This window comes from Haliaeetus albicilla, chromosome W, assembly GCF_947461875.1.
Source record: "Haliaeetus albicilla chromosome W, bHalAlb1.1, whole genome shotgun sequence".
Classification (NCBI taxonomy): domain Eukaryota; kingdom Metazoa; phylum Chordata; class Aves; order Accipitriformes; family Accipitridae; genus Haliaeetus; species Haliaeetus albicilla.
Window position 1 is genome coordinate 19,184,638 of NC_091515.1, and position 17,403 is coordinate 19,202,040.

Here is a 17,403-nt window from a genome sequence, read left to right on the forward strand (position 1 = left end):
AGTGGCGATTCCCCCCACCCCCACTCCCCCCAGTTTATGTACTAGACGTGACATCACATGGTATGGAATACCCCGTTGGCCACTTTGGGTCAGCTGCCCTGGCTGTGTCCTGTGCCAACTTCTTGTGCCCCTCCAGCCTTCTTGCTGGCTGGGCATGAGAAGCTGAAAAATCCTTGACTTTAGACTAAACATTACTTAGCAACAACTGAAAACATCAGTGTTATCAATATTCTTCTCATACTGAACTCAAAACATAGCACTATACCAGCTACTAGGAAGACAATTAACTCTATCCCAGCTGAAACCAGGACAAGGGATGATTAAATGAGAACTTCTATAAGGCCACTTTATGCAAGAATACACAGCCAGCTTCTCAGATAACGGAATCATAGTTCACTCATTCTGCTTCACAGTTCTTCAAAAATCATGTCCCAGAATAGGTCATTCTGTTTAATATACTGTACCTGCATGCCATTCTCTAGATGCTGTATCACATGCAGAGATTACAGAGTCTGTTGTTTAAATTCTGTGGTTCTTTAGCTGATGTGGTTGATAGCTTATATATTTTCATCCACAGGTCCTACCTTCAGTGTTAAAGACAATGCAAAGAAGGTACATACTTGTAGTGGTTATGCTATCTTTATAACCACTAACTCACACTCTGACAGAGATGAATATTAATTTATTTACTGTACAGTTATATTTTTTTTATAAGATATAAAATATATTTTAGTCATCCTTATGTGTATGTGTGTGCATAGAATAGAAGTAGAACACTTGGAAGGGACCTACAACGATCATCTGGTCCAACTGCCTGACCAATTCAGGGCTGACCAAAAATTAAAGCATGTTATTAAGGGCATTGCCCAAATGCCTCTCAAACACTGACAGGCATGGGGCATTGACTGCCTCTCTAGGAAGCCTGTTCCAGTGTTTGACCACTCTGTCGGTAAAGAAATGCTTCCTAATGTCAAGTCTGATCCTCCCCTGATGCAGCTTTGAACCATTCCCACACATCCTGTCACTGGATACCAGGGAGAAGAGATCAGCACCTTCCTCTCCACTTCCCCTCCTCAGGAAGCTGTAGAGAGCAATGAGGTCGCCCCTCAGCCTCCTTTTCTCCAAACTAGACAAACCCAGAGTCCTTAGCCGTTCCTCATAGGACATGCCTTCCAGCCCCTCTGGACACCTTCAAGGACCTTAACATCCTTCTTAAATTGTGGGGCCCAGAACTGCACACAATACTCAAGGTGAGGCCGCACCACCGCTGCTAAATACAGCGGGATAATCACGTCTTTTGACTGGCTGGTTATGCTGTGTTTAATGCACCCCAGAATGCGGTTTGCCCTCTTGGCTGCCAGGGCACACTGCTGACTCCTGTTGAGCCTGCTGTCAACCAGCATCCCCAGATCCCTTTCTGCAGGGCTGCTCCCCAGCCACTCCTCTCCCAATCTATACTTGTGCCTGGCGTTACTCCGTCCCAGGTTCAGAGTCTTGTTAAATTTCATGCCACCAATGATTGCCCAATGCTCCAGTCTATCTAGATCCCTCTGCAAGGCCTCTTGTCCCTCGAGAGAGTCAACAGCACCTCCCAGGTTGGTATCGTCAGCAAACTTGCTAATGGTGCATTCAACTCCTGCCTCCAGATCGCTGTGATGGTTTGACCCTGGCTGGACGTCAGGTGCCCACCAAAGTCGTTCTATCACTCCCCTCTCCTCAGCTGGACAGGGGAGAAAAAAAAATATAACAAAGAGCTTGCAGGTCTAGATAAGGACAGGAGAGATCATTCACCAATTACTGTCACAGGCAAAACAGACTCAGCTTGGGGAAAATTAACTCAATTTATTACCAATCAACCAGAGTAGGGTAATGAGAAATAAAACCAAATCTCAGAACACCTTCCCTCCGCCCCTCCCTTCTTCCTGGGCACAACTTCACTCCCGGATTTCTCTACCAACGCCCCCAGCGGCACAGGGGGACGGGGATGGGGTTTACGGTCATCACACGTTATTTTCTGCTGCTTCATCCTCCTCAGGGGGAGGGCTCATCACACTTTTCCCCTGCTCCAGCATGGGGTCCCACCCATGGGAGACAGTCCTCCACGAACTTCTCCAACGTGGGCCCTTCCCACGGGCTGCAGTTCTTCATGAACTGCTCCAGCATGGGTCCTTTCCACGGCGTGCAGTCCTTCAGGAGCACACTGCTCCAGCGTGGGCCCCCCACGGGGTCACAAGTCCTGCCAGAAAACCTGCTCCGTGGGCTCCTCTCTCCACAGATCCGCAGGTCCTGCCAGGAGCCTGCTCCAGCGCAGGGTTCCCACGGGGTCACAGCCTCCTTCGGGAACCCACCTGCTCCGGTGTGGGGTCCTCCACAGGCTGCAGGTGGAGATCTGCTCCACCGTGGACCTCCATGGACTGCAGGGGGACAGCCTGCCTCACCATGGTCTTCCCCACGGGCTGCAGGGGAATCTCTGCTCTGGCGCCTGGAGCATCTCCTCCACCTCCTTCTTCACTGACCTTGGTGTCTGCAGGGTTGTTTCTCTTACATGTTCTCACTCTTCTCTCCGGCGGCTGTTTCCATCTGTCCCAACTTTTTTTCCTTCTTAAAAATGTTATCACAGAGGCGTTACCACTATCACTGATTGGCTCGGCCTTGGCCGGCGGCGGGTCCATCTTAGAGCCGGCTGGCATGGGCTCTCTCGAACACAGGGGAAGCTTCCAGCAGCTTCTTACAGAAGCCACCCCTGTAACCCCCCCGCTACCAAAACCTTGCCACACAAATCCAATACATTCTCTGATAAAAATATTGAACAGAACTGGCCCTAGAATTGAACCCTGAGGAACACCGCTGGTGACTGGTCACCAGGCAGATGTAGCCCCATTCGCTACAACCCTTTGAGCTTTGCCCTTCAGTCAGTTCTTCACCCAGCGCACCGTGTACCTGCTCATCCCACAGTTGGACAACTTGTCCAGATGGACGCTGTGAGGGACAGTATCGAAAGCCTTACTAAAATCCAGAAAAACTACATCCACTGCCTTCCCTTCATCCACTAGGTGGGTGACCTTATCGTAGAAGGATATCAAATTAGTTAAACAGGACTTTCCCTTTGTGAACCCATGTTGACTCTGCCTGATGATTGCATTGTCCTTTAAATGCCTTTCAGTAGCACCCAGTATGATCTTCTCCATAATTGTTCTAGGTACTGAGGTTAGACTAACCAGTCTGTAGTTTTCCCTGTCTTCCCTTATGCCCTTCTTATTAATTGGAAGACTCCCAAGATGAATAGAAGAAGTAGAAGAATCAGTTTTCAATAAATACTAATTATCTGCTGGCTGTGTGTTATTGTTAACTCCTTTGGGTCAGTATGTACAAAGTGAACAGCTTCTCACTTCAAATTACTCTAGTAACGAAAGTGGTAAAAAGTCTTTTCTGTGAACTTGGAAGTTTCGCATTCAAGCCCTGCTGATGACTCATGTGACAGTAAAGAATGTGCTTGTTTATGCATGTTGTGACTGCAAACATGCATTTTAGGTGGTGTGAACCCTGGTAGTAATTGTAAATAATTTCTTTATAATTATAAATTAATTTGGGTGTTATGTTGACTACTTTTTGTCATGGCATACTTTTGAGAGCTTTTTCTCGAAATGGGAAGCCACCTCTTTTGTAAATAGCATGTAGTAAACAAAAAACTTATGTGACTGGGAAGAGAGGGACAGAGAATGTAAGAGAGAATTCTGCTTATGTTTTCAGGGAATGAAATAGATCCCTGTTTGTTCTCTAGATTAATCAAAACTATTTAATAAATTAGTCCCCCCCACTCCTCAGGCCCCAAATCTGGAACTGTTCTTGGAAGAATAACATATAAATAGCATCAACTGGGCGGCACAGTGATTCAGAGCCTTGCTAATGAACAGTTCAGCTTTTCACATCTAGATACTTTGAATGCTACTTTCTTCATGGGATTAAAAATTATTGTTATCTAATGACTGTTTGGAAAGTTCTGTCCCGTGTTATATTGGAGGCGTAGATCTAGATTTTATGTCAAACTCATCACTTTACTCTACTCAAGATTGAAAGTACTTTGAGACAGGGAGAGTCCTTATACTGTATTCAGTGCATAGTACAACAGGGCTTATCTTGACTGGGTCCTGCTGTTGTATTGGGAAATAAAATTTCTTTAGTCATTTTATTAGCAGCAATAACAATATAATTTCATACACACTGATAGAGATGGTAAGTTTTAAAACTACAAATCAGGTTTAAAAGAATAACGACACTGTATCTCCCAAAATATTTTGAGAGTTTTGCCTTGTGGTTATTCATCTTCCATACATATAATATTAAGGAAAATGTTACTAATTATAAGTTTCAATTTTTTCATGTTATTACTTTGTTTAATGTTCCTGTGTTCTTTGAAGTATCTTCTTCCATTACTTAAACTGTATAGTTTTCATTTTTTAATGTTTATTTCTAAATTATTATTTCACATGTATTTAATCAGTTAGTTACTGGTTTCTGAAATCCTGTTGGATGTTAAATGTTTTCTGGGTTTGAGACTAATATTTTTATATGAATAAAAAAAAAATAAGAGTGCATGCCAGTGGTACTGTATGAGCGCGTTCACCATTTTTTCAGGTAATGAAAGAAGTTTTAGTATATGTACGTTGAAGAGAAGTATGTTTCTGCTAGATATTACAGAGAAATTTGCATAAAGCAAGATGAAGCAGACTATGCTGTCATAGGCTGGACTGCTCATAAAAATTGTAAAGTCCCATAGAAATGGAATTTGATAAACCAAGTATAGTTATGCAAATGAAATGAGAGGGATACAAGAGAGTATTGTCTGTTATGGTAGTAGCCTCTGAGCCAGAAAAATGAGGCTTGGCATCAAAACTAATATTATAAGAACAATCCTGCTTTGGAGATAAGGTAATACCTTTTGAATTTCAGACTTCAAGCCAGTTCCAAGGACAGAACGGTTTATGTCATGCTGAAAAACTGGAACATTTTAAACAAATTAGTGGATGATGTTGGACACTTTACACAGTATTCTGCTCAGTTATTCTATTTGCTTTATTAAGGAAATATATAAAGCCCTATTTCTGGTGTTGATCTTGTGATCTCTCTGAGTGGATTTGACAACAGTTTAATTTTCATGTAGTTGTATCAAAAATTGGATTGCCTTAAGAAACTGGAACATGTGTCTGTACTAGGTTGCTGTATCATTTGCATTCACTTTGATAAAATATGATTAGGTTGATCAGTAGCAGATTATTTAAATTTTATTTGCATCAAAGTGGTTACTCCTGCATTGTTTGTCATTAAAATGTAGAAAGATTCGTACTATATGTGTACCCTTCTGTTCACCCAGAAAGTGTTTGTGTTTGAATGGAAATCTTAAACTGTGCTAGCCTTGTTTCCAAGTAAATGCACAGATCACATGAAATTGCAGAGACAGTTTTTTTGCTCCAGTTCTGTTACGTTTCTGATAGTGATGTGAGCACAGCTGGTAGAGAATGGTGTTTCTGTGTCTCACAGCAAATCCTTTGTCTTCCGGGACTATAATCCTGAGAGGACATGCTTTGCTTTCATCTTGTAATTTTTCTAAAACACTCTGTCTCAGCTGTTAATTATTGAGGCTAAGAGTTATGAAATACAAAGCACTACTCAATGGTTTTGTGAAGATACAGCATTGATGCATTTATAGTTTAGAGAGCTTTGAATGTTAAAGCGTACTTCATTTCTGTATATAATTTCATACACTCTTGTATTAACAGAGGGCACCTCAAAGCAAGCATGATGTGGGTTCCCATGATACAGAGAGGCACAATGAAGGTCAAGGAACAGCAGAAATCAGCATAGCAACTACTGGTACTGGTCAGGTAAATTGATTATTTATTTTCTATGTTGATAGTATAATTAAATACTTGAAATGTACAATGCTTATATCTTGGTATATACCTTATTGTGTTTATATGCTTGTTCATTTAAAAAATATTTACACTTTTCTTCATTCCATGTGGAAGTGAGAAAATTTCTTGTGTTTATTAGAAATAAATGTTTTAATAGGATGAAGTGTAAACATTCCATAATGCAAGGAGCTGTTTTCTTTTATTTAAATGATTAATGAGCCTAATACTAAGAAACAAATAAAAAGAATGACTATAGAAAATGTATTTTATTCTAGGTGAACTGTAATATTAGAAGTATGGTTTAATTATGGGAAATTGCTCAAAATTTCACTTGAGAAATTATCACTGAAATATCAGTGATTTTAAAAATGAAAATAATCAAATGGCAGGTTTATCATTGATATTTTTTTAATACTATTTTAGATAAAGCTTTGAAACAGTATTATCAATGAGATAATCTTCTGGAAGTGTGCTGAAGGATTATATAAATGCTTTTAAATAATCTTTCATTGTCATTCCTTTTATTAGTGAAACACATTAGCACTGTATTTAGAGGGCTAAGATAAATTCTTCTTTATCTTTTTATATTAATATTTTTGCATGTTTGAGACCTCTTCGGCTAAAAATACTTTAATTCTTTATCATGCACTAATTAATGTTTGTTCACTTCATAATCTCCAACTGTAGCTGAGACATTCACATTAGTAATTTGGGCTCTTAAAACTTCATGCTATAAATTTGATCATTTAATTCATGTGTAAAATATTTGTGCTACTTTAGGGAAGTAGAATTATTTAAATCCTTCTGAAACTATCCTGTGCAAGGAGATTTATCAGAAAGAATATAAATTGTTGTTTGGCTTGAGTGATTGATTTAACATTAAGCATAGCCCATACTTTTGCTTTTGAAAGATATTTGATCACCATTTTGAATTAAGTTCTCTCTGCTATATCTGAACAGTTGCTTGAGGCTTTCACTATAATTCTTATGACAGCTTTATTGCTTGGGAAAAATTAATTCAGTGCTGCTTTGGGGCTGAAAACATAATGTATTTAAATAATTGATGCATTGTGGCTGTATTTTCTTTCTTGATTGTATGAATCCGGAGTTATTTTGGACAACAGATATTTTACAAAGAAGGAAGAAGGGATTCTCATATGCCTTGGCAGACATTATGCAAGTAGACCATTCATTCTTCATTTGAGGTTTTATGTTTAGTATTTGAACAATTTTGAACTTTGCCTCGTTAAAATATTTAAAACATTTGTATTCTTTCCTCCTGGAGGTTGATAGATCCAGGGCTCTGAATCTGTGTTCTAAGAGACATCTGAGGATTATTTACTCTTAGGGCAAGTCCAGAGACAGAAGGCTTAATAGATTGAGCATAGCATTTATTTCTGATAAACCAGCTCAATATACTTTGCTTCTTTGAGCAATCACTATTAAGTGGAGTGCAAAAAGTTTTAACTTAATAATTTGAGACTAATTGGTTTTGTAGTCATGTGAGCAATGCTAATTGAAAATTTGCCAATTGAAGAAAGGATTTTTCAGGATTCAGCCATGTCCTTTTCTGTACCATCTTACAGCTATCTTCTCTTCTGTTCTGTTATGCTCACTATTCTGCCACTATAGTGAAATTTATTCAAACATCTATTTTGCAAATTTTATAAAGGAATTCAATGAGGTATTCTATTTTATTAATAAAATATGCCACAAAATAGGGAACACAACCTGATTGACAGAGTAAATAGCAAGTATAGCACAACAAACAACAAGTGAAAGACAGGAAAGTATAAAAAGAGAAAACAAGACGAAGTAGAAGGATAAGAAAAGATTTTGAAAGAGAAGGTTCTACACAAGAAGGATCCATATACATCCCTCTGTCTTTTTCCAGTTTCTCAGATGAATGGCTACACATTTCTTATACTTTTTTCAGATCAGTCTTTAGGAGCCAGTAAGAAAGGTAATTGCATTTAATTTGGTACTCCTGGCATCCTCAAAGTAGTAAGGCCAAAAATTATGGCTTTGAAGGAAATAGTTATTTGGATCAAAGTTGATACCATTTTTTAGAAACAATAGGAAAAGTATTCTATTTTTGTCTACACTACACTGGACTTTAATAGGTAGTGCTCCAAACTTGCATCTTTTTTTCCTTCTTGGATAAAATGAGCATATTGAACTTATGAGTGGAGAATTTTGGCATGTACATATACAAAACCTGTAATCCTCTGAATGTAGTCTGAGGTCAAGATGATATTAATGGATCAGTCAGTGTAAAAATCTCAGGGTTCTTTCCCATATCCATAGCACTGCAGATTATTAAAGTGAAATAATTTAGGAAGTCTAATATAGTTTTCATTCTAAGCTTTACATTTTTCAAATTTTCCCATCCATAACAGCAAAAAGAAGTGCTTGTTTATATAGGAAATATATATTGGAATAAAATAATGTGTGAATTAAATCATTCTAGTTGTACTTATTTAGTATCCTATGTTAATACTTATTCTGGAATATGCATGAAATGTTCTGGATTCAAATGGAGAATGAAATGAGTCTGTTTAAATGTTCCAGTATGACTAGAATTTTTTTCTATTTTTTTAAATAATTTTTACCTGAAATTAAAAGTCAATAGATTAAAAGACCTGTGTCTTTAAAATAGTATACATTATTTTGTACGTGACTTTTTAAATGTCACTGATATGGTCCAGTAATATTTATGATTTTTGTAGGAGTTTGCTTCTGTGATTCCTTCATAGTTAGTGTTTAACAGTTAGAATATGAAGTAATTTTTCAGCTTCTGAAGTTTATTTTTTATTTGGGCTGTTTTGTTAAGATGACAAACAATTCCAGATAAATATTTATCATATTACCACCTATTTTGATCACAGTGGGTAACATATTCACCTAGGTATATATAAAAGGATTAAGAACTCTTAGGAAATTGTGTCTTCCTTCTATTAGAGCTGATACAGGAAAAAGTCACTTAATACAGTGATGCAGGCTTAGGACAATGGAATGTTGGGCAAACTTCAATATAAGGCGGCACTCAGCTCAATTTTGAGAGAGAATAAAGCTCACCCAGTACAGCAATAAAACAAATGGAACAATTTTCCCTTAAATTGTATACTATTAAAATGTATTTTTAAGTGCCCCAAACTGAATGGAATCTTCTTGTGAGAGAGGGACATAGTAAAGGAAGCTTCACAGACAGGAAGCGGAGAAAAAGAAAGAACTAACATACCCACACCCCCACACACACCACCACCACTCCAAAGAGCATGAGAAGATAAAAGGCAGGGGAATGTAAATACACAAAATAGATTAAAAAAGGGCAAAGATGTTAATAACTGGGTGTTGTTACAATAGGTAGAAACATGCTATCTACCATAGTTTCTAGAGAAACTACAGCAAATAATGTCAGCATTATTTTATAGCTTTTCATTAAAAAATAGAACAGATTCATCCACCTGTGATTTGCTTTTGATAAAGACAAGTTCAAGTAGGTTACTCCTTGTCAAGATGAATCTCTTTCCTTGTCAATTCCTGCATATCTGATGGTGTTCTGAAGGTAGTACAGGCTTATTCTTACTCACTATATAATCTGACCTAAAAGTAGAGGCTACTTTTTTCTCCCTCTGTAAAAATCATAATTCAGTTTGTTGCCAGGTCCAGTTCTCCTTTTTCTTGGTGAAAATAATTATAAAAGACTTCCATTGAAAATATAACTTCTTTGAGGTTGAATTTAGGGGAAAAATGGGTAATAAAACCCAGTTTAACAGTGACATCTAAGTTATGTCGGGGTGGGGGGACCTAACTTAACCAAAATACATGCTGACAGTTCATTATAAATATGATTTCATCATCCAAGGCTGAAACTGATTTAGGCAATAGTTTGTATTGCAGTTAGACTTTGTGTTATACTGAGTTGTTGTTTAAATTTTTAGGGTTCTGCTGCTCAAATGGACCATGAGACAGCCAGTGTTATGAACTCTAGTAATAACTATTCTGTTCCTCGCAGACTGACAAATCATCTGGGTACCAAGGTAACCGAAGATTACAAACCACAGGTCGCTAATGCTACATTTTTACTAATACAATAACCTCATTGTTTCTGCCAATAGCGCCAATACTAGCCAAATGATCAATAAGGAAAATTTGATTGCAAGAAATTGAGTACCTAAAAAACTTGTGATGTTGATGCATAATCCATTATGAAAACTAACCCTTTTAAAAGCAGTTCTTGGAATACTTTACTGGAGTCTGAGTCCTCAAAACAGATAGCATTGCTAAGATATTTAAATAATAATAAAAAAAGTTATGTAAGCCCTTGATGGTAATAAATGTCTGTTCATTGTCTCTACAGTAACTCAGATAATACAACATAGAATAATGAAGAATGGAAAATGCTTGTCATGACTAAAATATTTGAATTGAATAATCATTGAAAATAGGAAATGTGAAGGGACTTTGAGGAGATCACCTCATATATCTCCCAGTAATGCATTAATTTTATCAAAAGCATTCTTGACAGCATATGAAAGCTGTCTAACCTATTGGTAAAAGCTTTAATGATAAGCAATCTCTATCCATTTTTCAGTTTTTACTATTAAAATTTTTAATAACTAACCTAACTCTCTTTAGCTGCAATTTCCTTTTTCTCAATGGAAATAGGAGGTACTCTTTCCATCTTTTGAAGCAACCTTTTATATATCTGCAGTGTATTCTAAAAAGTTACTGAAAAATTAGAGATGAAGCTTGATATACAATAGAGAGTGTACTCAAGATATACAAGCAGCATGAAGAGAGGAAAAAAGGGCAAATCTGTAACACACAATTGAGTTCCATAAACCACTGAAGTTTATACTGTCTCTGGCATCAGCAGCAATATAGATATTATCAATGGGGTGCTGATCCCAGTCTTCTGGGAAGCCACACCTTGACATAGTATTAAGTATGTTGGACCTTAAAACAGTGTTATGTTGTAATTTCTGCCCTTCATTGTATGTGTGCACCAAATGGAGGTGACAATAGTTAGAGTGTCTGTTTGCTACTTCCCATTATAAAGCGTAGAATTCCCAAAAGGTGCAGACAAGGGGAGAGCCCTGAATGCAGAGAAAGGGACTGAGGGTAGAAGGAAAAAGACAAATAGGTCCATCTTAGTGTGCTGTGGGGTAAGAAAAGCTTGAAATTAATGCATGAGAAGAAGGGAAAGCAGTAGAGATTTTAAGCATTTACAGATGCAAAAAGAGATGCCTCTGTGTGTAGTGTATATATAAAGAATATATGTATATATTTTAGAGTTTTTCCTGTACTATATGTGCCACAAACCTGGAGGCCAGATTTTGATGGCTTCTATAGCTTTATTCTCTGACAAAAACTTTATCTTCCAAATCTAAATAGCTGTGGACTAAAGTTGCTGCTTAAAATGTCTGTCAAGAGGCATGCATAAAGCAGACTGAATTCACTCTCATTTAAGAATCCAAGTGGATTGTCTTAATACTGTATTTGATTTTTTTCCCAGACCAGGAAGTAAGGATCTACAAACCGGGATGCTATGCTGTCATAAAATTGGCTCCAAGAGTATTTCAGTGGATTTTGCATGTGATCATACAATTTTATAAATTTTAAGACTTCTATTGGTTCAGCAATTCTAGTATTTAGAAAAATTCATGTTAACAGACTTATTGCTTAGTCTACCCACCACTATCCATTTTTTTAATAACTCAGTATTTGTACTCATCTTCAGAGACATTAGAATAGTCTCTGAAGAAACCAAATAAAATAATTCATTGATCTGGTAACCAGTGCAAAAATGTAGTTATTATTAGAAAACTTTGTATAACAGTCTGCAAGTCTCATTTCTTCCTTAGTTGGTATATTTTAAAGAAATACACCCACTGCTATTTTGCAATTCCCTTTGATAATTTCTTTATGTTGTGCTATGATTTTGAAATTTGTGTATTCTTGGCTTTTGGAGTTTGGGGTTTCTAGATAGTATCTAATATTACCTTGTACATCATATTGTTCTACTAAAAGTTCACTAAAAGAACCAAACACATTTCTCAATCTAAAGCTATTACTGAAGAAAACAGAATGCAAAAGACAAACCAAATAGTGCATTGACCACTATATTATATGGTAGCCAACGTAACCCCTCAAAAATTGCTATTTTTTAATTTGCAATCTGGTTGCTCCAAGTTAAATGTGTAATGCTGGTTTTTCATAACTTGATTTAGTTGGACAAATGCTTAGTACTTTATACTGTATATATTAAATGAGCATTTGTTTGCTCCATTGTTTTTATCCCTGTAAACTTGAAGAAAGTGTTAAATTAACTCTTCAATTTTGCATTAGCTGTAAATAATCTGGCCTATATGCAAATCATTCATCATAACAAATATTCATTGGTTAATTTGAAATAGTTTTAATGGAAAACATTAAATTATGTGTAAGATTTTTTAGCACAATGTATGTTAAAAATTAATGTAAACAGTCTTATCTTGTCTGGAGTAACTGTATTTAATGCCATACATCAAATAATTTTTCACTGAAGAGCATCTTTTCATGAGAGTATGATTCATACAGAACATACTCTTCTGAGATAAAATTAATTTTAAATATATTCCTGCATTCCCAAACTAAAGCACTTCTTTCATTAGTATGTTTCTTTAATCCTTGCGTGCAATGGAAAGTTAGAAGTCTTTGCCATTAGTCTTGCAGATTAATACAGTTAGATATAATTACCATTCTAGCCATTTAACCACTAAGTGAGATTTATTAAGATTATAAATAGTGAAGAACTAATAGTGCTTATTTAATTATTTAGAAGTAGTACAAAATTGGATGATGGATGGATTGAGAGCAGCCCCGCAGAGAAGGACTTGGGGATATGAGGTAGATGAAAAATTGGACATGAGCTGTCAATGTGTGCTTACAGCCCAGAAAGCCAATCATATCCTGGGCTGTGTAAAAAGAAGCGTGGCCAGCAGGTCGAGGGAGGTGACTCTCCCCCTCCACTCCACTCTCGTGAGATCCCACCTAGAGTATAGTATCCAGTTCTGGGGCCCACAGCACACACCCCTCTTTACTATGAGGGTGGTGAGGCACTGGAACAGGCTGCTCAGAGAAGCTGTGGATGCTGCCCCCCGGAAGTGTTCAAAGCTTGGTTGGATGGGGCTTTGAGCAACCTGATCTAGTGGAAGGTGTCCCTGCCCATGGCAGGGGGGTTGGAACTAGATGATCTTTAAGGTCCCTTCCAACTCAAGCCATTGTATGATTCTATGAAAAAACACATGGATCTGTTAGAGCTGATCCAGAGGAGGGCCACGAAAATGATCAGAGGGATGGAACACCTCTCCTATGAAGAAAGGCTGAGAGAGTTGGGGTTGTTCAGCCTGGAGAAGAGAAGGCTCCAGGGAGACCTTATTGCAGCCTTTCAATACTTAAGGGGGGCTTATGAGAAAGACAAAGAGAGGCTTTTTACCAGGACCTGTAGTGACAGGACAAGGGGCAACGGTTTTAAACTGAAAGAGGGTAGATTCAAACTAGATATAAGGAAGAAATTTTTTACGAGGGTGGTGAGACACTGGAAGAGGTTGTCCAGCAAAGTTGTGGATGCCTCATCATTGGAAGTGTTCAAGGTCAGGTTGGACAGGGCTTTGAGCAACATGATCTAGTGAAAGACATCCCTGCCCATGGCAGGGGGGTTGGAACTAGATGGTCCCTTCCAACACAAACCATTCTATGGTTCTATGATTCTATGAAATTCTTGCACCATTATATAAGTATATTTTCTTTTTTTTGCTCATGCATGCTATTGAGAACCTTGTTTTAATTTGATATGTATTTTTTAAATGTAATTGTATTTTTAAAATCATTTTTCCTGCAGGTGGAAATGGTGTATTCATTATTGTCAATGCTTGGTACTCATGATAAAGATGACATGTCACGAACATTGCTAGCGATGTCTAGCTCCCAAGACAGCTGCATAGCTATGCGTCAGTCTGGATGTCTTCCTCTCCTCATCCAGCTTTTACATGGCAATGATAAAGACTCTGTGTTGTTAGGAAATTCCCGTGGTACTAAAGAGGCCCGTGCCAGAGCCGGCGCAGCACTGTATAACATCATTCACTCCCAGCCCAATGATAAGCAAGGCAGACGGGAAATCCGTGTGCTTCATCTCTTGGAGCAAATCCGTGCTTACTGTGAAACATGTTGGAAATGGCAGGAGCCACATGAAGAAGGCATGGACCAAGACAAAAACTCAGGTAGGTTCTGTAAACTGTATAAAGATGTTTAAAAGATTTTTTGAAAGCAGTGAATTTACAAAAAATTCAGCTTTAATCTTACTTCTTGTTGAATGTATGTAAGGTTTCTTTTTTTTATATATATTTATTCATTATTTATGTATATTCAAGTTGAGGTAGTATCAGGAAATAGTATCTATTATAGATATGATATCTCATTTATAAACTTGTTCTTTAAATCATAGGCTTTGGTATGCTTTCCAGATATAATTCTACTGGTTTATACCTATCATCTACAAATTAAACATAAATTTCTACTCATTGCTATTTTACATTTGAATGGATAATGAAATATATCTAAATAAATAATACCAAATTGTTCTTCATTCAGATGCGTTCAGAATATAAAAATTTCATCTAGGAAAGGGATAGAGGGCACAAATTAAATAGTGTCAGTCTATTCAGTATAATGTGAACTATTATTTAGAATGTGATACATAAGACATAGTTCAGTGTTAAAATACCAAAGAAGTGACAATTTAAGTGAATTGGAGTTTTCTCACATAACAGTTGGGTTTTTTAAAAAAAAGATGTAACCTGGATTACTCAATAACTGCTTTTCTGAAGTAAGGGAGGATTAAAGTTGCCATTCTGTAAATATATGCTGTAGACATCTATATCAGAAGTACTACTGAAATCAGTGGGCTCTGTTTTGGATGTTGGATTTTACTGCAAGAATCATTTTGTAGAAGTGGGTCTCTGAATAAGATGTACCAATACAATTTGCGCTTTAGGGAAAGTCTAGCTCACAAAATTATGAACTTAAAAAGTTCTGTTATGAAACAAAGGACTTAACCATTCATAAGGACATAACACCCAAAGAAACAGCTTCACCTTAGGTGTTGTATTTAATGCTGCCAGAAAATTTAAACTTACTGATTTGTTTCACTAAGATTATTATTTTTCAAAATTAGATTTTTTTTTTACTTGAAGTCATATTTTTTACTTAATACATACATTCAGAATTCTCCCTAAATTCTTTTCCATAAAGAGTCTTTTCAGCTTCAAGTATATTTCTAGTACATATATGTAATCCTGGTTGTATGTGCACATATTCAACCCTCTGTGTACTCACATTTATTAGTAATGCTCTTAATTAACTGTCTGTTCTTGAGTTATTGGGAAGACACAAACCCTGAAAAAAACCTGCACTTTATTTATTTTAAGATTACATTCTCTTTGGAAAGCTTATGATCTAGACAAAATTATACACTGAAGAAATACTAATAGTTACCTATTTCCTGATCAGTGCCAGCTCCAGTTGATCATCAAATCTGTCCTGCAGTGTGTGTTTTGATGAAACTTTCATTTGATGAAGAACACAGGCATGCCATGAATGAGCTTGGTAAGACTAAATGTGTTTCTCTAACTTCCTTTGAGATGCTTCCTGAAAATGCAGACATTCCTTTCTTGTATACTTCACTGAATATGTGGCACTTTTTTTTAACCACTAGTTTAAACTCTGATTGATGCAGTTTAAATGAACTTATAGCTAGACTATTTCCTAGTGAATTGGTTGTTATGCAAGTTACTCTTATATCTGGCATGAGCTGTGATTTTTGGAAGAGTATTCGTATCCTGGAAATACTTGCAATTTTAGAAGTATTGGACTTATAATGGAGACTACTTTCTGAGGGTTTTTTGCGTCATGAGTTAAACATATTGGTTCCTGTATAACAGCTTGAATGCTTTAGTCCATCTTCAGTGAATTCTGTGCATGCAAGTTTCCTTAATTTGCCACTTTTCATTAACAATGAAAAAATTATATGTATTTTTCTGGGATAAATAAGATTCAGTAATAATAATTATTAAATTAATAATTAACAGATTTACTGAATAACCTTTTATGTAATTGGTGTGAGTTCATCAGTCAAATGTGATTTTGACTGGGTGGAATTAAAAGATGGGTGTGCTTCTTACCTCTTCATAAATGCTTCTGTTCTCATCTTCCCCCAAAATCTCAACATCATGCTACCATACCTTTCAGCTTGTACTAAGCACACAATTCAAGATCCAGAGTCAATATTTAACAGTGTATTTAAGAAATTATTATTTACCTTTCTGAGCCTTTTGGTTTTCAGATGTTTGAAATGTATTCTGTACATATGAATGCAATTTACTCCTTGATGTGTGTATGCTGTATTCTTGATATTAGGATTGAAATTTAGTAGTAGTAGTAGTAGTATTGTTTATTATTATTCATTTTATTATTTATTTACTTTTAAAGGAGGTTTGCAGGCCATTGCAGAACTGTTGCAAGTGGATTGTGAAATGTATGGACTTACAAATGACCACTATAGTGTTACATTAAGGAGGTATGCTGGAATGGCTCTGACAAACTTGACTTTTGGAGATGTGGCAAACAAGGTAAAAATAGAATTTCAAACATACAAAAATTTCAGTTCATAACTGTGTTTGACTTTTAGTTCTCAGGTGATGAAAATCTCTGGAATATGATATTGCATTTCTGGGATAGAATATTGCATTTTGGCTTGACATAGAAATTCCCCCAAAACTTTGCCATTCCATCCTGTTCCTAACACAGAGCACAAAGTGAATGTTATATCATAAAAGTATAGTATCAGCTTTTGTATTAAATTAAGTTACTTCTATTTTGTCACTGAAAGTAAAGATTTTATCTATTGGCTTTATTTTTGTGTAAACAATACACTAGATCTTTCCATAATGTACCAATGATTATGGGTAATAGATTTTTCTGAGGATTTTGAACTAAACTTGTTAATTTAGTCAAATTTTGTAAAGTTATCACTTATTTACTAATATTACTAGTGTCGTGGTTTAACCCCAGCCAACAACTAAGCACCACGCAGCTGCTCACTCACTCCCCCCCTGCCCAGTGGGATGGGGGAGAAAATCGGGGAAAAAAAAAGTAAAACTCATGGGTTAAGATAAGAACAGTTTAATAGAACAGAAAAGAAGAAACTAATAATGATAATAATACTAAAATGACAATAATAATAATAAAAGGATTGGAATGTACAAGTGATGCACAATGCAATTGCTCACCACCCGCTGACTGACACCCAGTTAGTTCCTGAGTGGCAATTCCCCCCACCCCCACTCCCCCCAGTTTATGTACTAGGTGTGACGTCACATGGTATGGAATACCCCGTTGGCCACTTTGGGTCAGCTGCCCTGGCTGTGTCCTGTGCCAACTTCTTGTG

At 36.8% G+C, this 17,403-nt stretch overlaps 1 protein-coding gene across 7 annotated transcripts in view; it reads left to right on the forward strand.

Moving 5' to 3' along the window:
- LOC138683431 (adenomatous polyposis coli protein-like) overlaps nucleotides 1-17,403 on the forward strand; it is a 148,769-nt gene that overhangs the window by 109,494 nt on the left and 21,872 nt on the right. For all 7 annotated transcript variants that reach the window (XM_069775168.1, XM_069775166.1, XM_069775165.1 and 4 more), the window contains 5 exons: nucleotides 5,778-5,882; nucleotides 9,857-9,955; nucleotides 13,801-14,179; nucleotides 15,468-15,563; nucleotides 16,446-16,585. In XM_069775168.1, coding sequence (XP_069631269.1) covers nucleotides 5,778-5,882; nucleotides 9,857-9,955; nucleotides 13,801-14,179; nucleotides 15,468-15,563; nucleotides 16,446-16,585 — 819 coding nt within the window. The remainder of the gene's footprint in view (nucleotides 1-5,777; nucleotides 5,883-9,856; nucleotides 9,956-13,800; nucleotides 14,180-15,467; nucleotides 15,564-16,445; nucleotides 16,586-17,403) is intronic.